At 48.9% G+C, this 3,919-nt stretch overlaps 1 protein-coding gene across 1 annotated transcript; it reads right to left on the bottom strand.

Annotated features, from left to right (window-relative positions):
* Positions 1–337: 337 nt before the first annotated feature.
* On the bottom strand, positions 338–1,795 carry LOC109774147 (uncharacterized). The gene has a single exon (XM_020332860.2). The coding sequence runs from the start codon at positions 1,776–1,778 to the stop codon at positions 1,098–1,100; it is 681 nt and encodes a 226-aa protein (XP_020188449.2). The 5' UTR covers positions 1,779–1,795; the 3' UTR covers positions 338–1,097.
* Positions 1,796–3,919: the final 2,124 nt, after the last annotated feature.

The following is a 3,919-nucleotide window of genomic DNA, read 5'->3' as shown; positions in this document are numbered from 1 at the left end:
TGCGCGTCGACCGGCCGAATTTGGGCCGGTCGACCGGCGCCTATCACTGCCCTTTAAAGAATAAGCAAGACATGGAGTAGGACGTTTATCCATCTTGAGTGCGTGGACCTGGGTATATTGTGTCTTTATTTTTTGTATTCTAGACCCATGGTATTCGGACGCGACGTCCCCTCGACTAGAAATTCCATGTACTCCCTCTAGTAGTACTGTTACGTATGACAAAAAATCACTTGACATTTATCATGCTTGAAAGTTACAATGTCTAACAATGTTGCTTTGACCTCCAAGAAAGAAATCACTTTCAGTTTTCCCCACACCATTTTCATTACCAATGTTTCATGATCACGTCGCGGTTTGTGTTACCCATTTTTCTGACCAAAGACCGTGCTAGATTGTTGTGATATAAAAACAATGTGCAGATACATGCTCCTGATCAAAGAAGCCGCACTTGTAGATCGCAACATATTAATTAACACTAATGTAAATAATGGGGTTTTATTTTTGAAATGAAGGAAAAAGACTTGCCTCGTCTCATCAATTAAGAAGGTGTAGGGTTGCTTAGTTAATTGGCAAAAATGGGTGAAAACCATCACAATGGTCCACACAGGGCAACTCGGCCAACCTTTTTTCGCGAATACAAGATGATAGAGAAAGTACATGATATAACTCGGCCAACCTAGCTATACACACGTGAATACACACACATCGTCGCGAAGAAAAACATTGTCGAGGTTGTTCCCAAGCGTCATCATTATCACTCGTCCACAAGCCAGCAAGACTTGAGCATAAACGAATATTAATGAAGCCCTTGAGGCAACCGGAATCCATGTGGGCTCATGCCAAACAGTTGACCACCCACGCAAGAGACTAGACAACTCCTACTAGGCCAACGAACCTTGCAGGAATAAATCACTCCTACTGAGAGCAACCCCACGGGCCTCTGAAAAATCAGGACCGGCAAGAAGCGGCAGAATCCTCAACCGAAGACGACTCCAAGATGATGCCTTCGGGAAAGGCCACGACGCAACGCCCGTGTCGAGAGACCTGGAACAAGGGCTTGAGTTGTGCGCTCGGCTGTCCCTCATCACCGGTGTCGCTCATACCATTTGGGCCGGCAATGGCGCGAAGACGATGCACCGGCAGACCGGGCACGTGGAGTGCTCCTGCAGCCACGGGTCGATGCACTGCTGGTGGAACATGTGCAGGCACGCCGGCAGCCGCTTCACCGTCTCCCCCTTCTCCACCTCCCCGAGGCAGACCGGGCACTCCGGCGTGCCGCCGCCGCACTCCGGCTGCTCGTACGAGAGGATGTCATACGCCGTCGCCGCCCGTGCGCCGCCATGCATCGGCGCCTCCCGTGCCAGCGCGGGCATGTGGCCCTGTATCTGCTCCAGAAACTGCGGCAGAGCGCTGGTGCCGCCACCGCTACCGCTTCGGCGCCGTAGCCTGGCGCGCGCACACCGGCACGGCAGGCAAAGAAGCCGCCCCGCGGAACGGAGGTGCCGCAGGAGCGCCCGGTGGGTGGAGGCCAGGCACCGGCACAGCGCTGACCACGGGAAGAAGGCGCCGCAGAAGAACGTGTAGAAGCCGGCGAGGACGCAGAACGAGCCGAGGAAGAAGAACGTGAACCCGACGATGGATTTCTTGCTGGTGTGGGGCTTCCGGGACAGGCGGACAAGCGCGTAGAGGATGATGGTTGTGCCGCCGATGCAGACGGTGTTGACGATGACCAGCCCGCATGCGCGGACGAAACACTCCACGACCATGGCCCGTGTCATGACCACCTGTTATTCACTGGCCGATGGGCACGCAATTTCTCAGAAATTTAGAAGTCTTTACGGGGATGCCTCGTAAGTCTATGCGCAAGAATTCCGTTGTGTATAGACGAAGCAGGCAACCAGGAAGTGGGTCTCACGATCGGCTTGGTACGACCCGGCCGTACAAGATTTTTCCCGTAGCGTATTTTTTTTTTCTTTTAAAAATGGGTGCTTTATTATTTAAAAGGTTTAAGCATTGCACCGGCCTCTGTATACATGCACACAGCCAACAAAGTCCTTGCATCAGGCAAAAAGAAGAAAATGAAATACAAATAAACTAAGTTCTGTATAACGCCTAAACACCGTAGGTGGCCCAATTCTAAGATCATGCTGCCAGCCAAGTTGGGTAATAGTATCTCGCCGTGACCGCCAATCATGTACACATCTTCGTAAATAGGTCTGGATTCTTCACTTGTTGTAAAGAGGACCATAAACGAAGTGTCTCGGTACATCTATAGACAACCTGCATAAGAGAAGTACTTTTATTGTTAAAAACATTATCATTTCTACATAGTCAAAGCGATCAAATCACGGCAAGCGCTCCCACCCTAAGAAGAATTCCAAACCTGTAATCAGTCACATGTAACCAGTTGCCAAATATATTAGCAACACTTCCCGCAGCATCTCTACGGCGATCTTATATGTTTATTAGACTAGCAAAAATACCCATGCATTGCAGTGTGAGATTTTTTTAATGTGTATACCGCGCTGCACGGTAGCATCCAGATGTTGCCACCCGGCGATGACAGGAAGGCGCGTGCCTAGGCATGGAAGAAATGCACATCCGCCCTGCATTAATCATAAAACGAGCCTCAACACTGGTGGTAAGAAACATGTAGTTCTCCATAAGAGCAACTCTAGCAGATACCATATATCGTGTTACCGTAAAATCAGTTTATGAATCATCATAAACTACAGATATTGAAAAACTATACTGCAAAAAAATCCCCCCATTTGCGGTATGAAATAATTTCAAGTGCCTAACAAATGTGCATGAATGAACATTGTACTAACTATTTCAGGTCCTATACACCCAACGAGAACATAATCTAGTTTTGTTGGTGGGCTCATAACGTTATCATTTGCTTCCATCCTTACCTATAGTTTCCTTGGTGTTCTTCACAAAAGCCTCGAGAATGGTTACAATAAAGCAATGTCATGTTTTTTTTGGAACGAAGACGCTAGACGCGTCCGGCTTTAAATTAATAAAGCCCTCAGGCACTAGTTCAGCAAGTTACAAACCAGGAAAGCAGAAATCAGGTTCAGTCCAAGAGGACGACAGAAAACAGCACAGAGGTTCCACGCGAAGGCAGCATTACAACATACAAATCATCCAACGCAGAAGACCTATCTAACATGAAACATCCACCGAAGGCACCAAAAGCATCATCGAGTCGTCGAGTCTTGTCTTGCCATCACCTGGATAGTCTTGATTCGCGCCATGGCCTCTGACATGCGCTCAGCATCGCGCTCCTTCCCCAGCGGAGTCCAAGTCTGTAAGAAAAGGTGACATTTGAAGATCACATCCGCAGGGTGATTAGGAATTTTTTTCTCAATCGTAATTTTATTGCGCGTCGTCCAAATAGCCCACAGTAACGCCCCTACGCAACGCCAAGCGATTCTACTACTAGTCCCTCTCGTGGTTTTAAGGATGGCAATCAAGTCGTTCCCCGAGGCTGGGTTCCAGTTCGAGTGGAAGGCTTCCCTAACTGCACTCCACGCGAACCTGGCTAGGTGACATCTAAAAAAGACGTGGTTAGCATCTTCACCTAGACCGCACACAGTGCAGGTACCGTCAGCCGGACCGTTACGTTTTGCCACATTATCCGACGTGGGCAGCCTATTTCTGAGCATTTTTCACATGAAGATTTTAATTTTCAAGGGCAGGCCTGCCTTCCATAGCCCCCTAGCTATGTCTAGCGCTGTCCCTTCAGTAAGCTTGTTGTATAAAGATTTAACCGAAAATTTCCGGGACGCTGTCAAGCTCCATTCGACCAAATCTTCGCCCGGCCCTATACGGTTGTCACCAATTTGATGCACTAGGTCGTCCCATGCCTCCCGTTCGGCATTGGTAAGGGCCCTCATAAAATGGATCGCTGGAG

This window comes from Aegilops tauschii, chromosome 1 (assembly GCF_002575655.3).
Source record: "Aegilops tauschii subsp. strangulata cultivar AL8/78 chromosome 1, Aet v6.0, whole genome shotgun sequence".
In the NCBI taxonomy this organism is placed as follows: Eukaryota; Viridiplantae; Streptophyta; class Magnoliopsida; order Poales; family Poaceae; genus Aegilops; species Aegilops tauschii.
The sequence above is the reverse complement of the archived record's forward strand: the minus strand, read 5'-3'. Positions and strand labels throughout refer to the sequence as shown.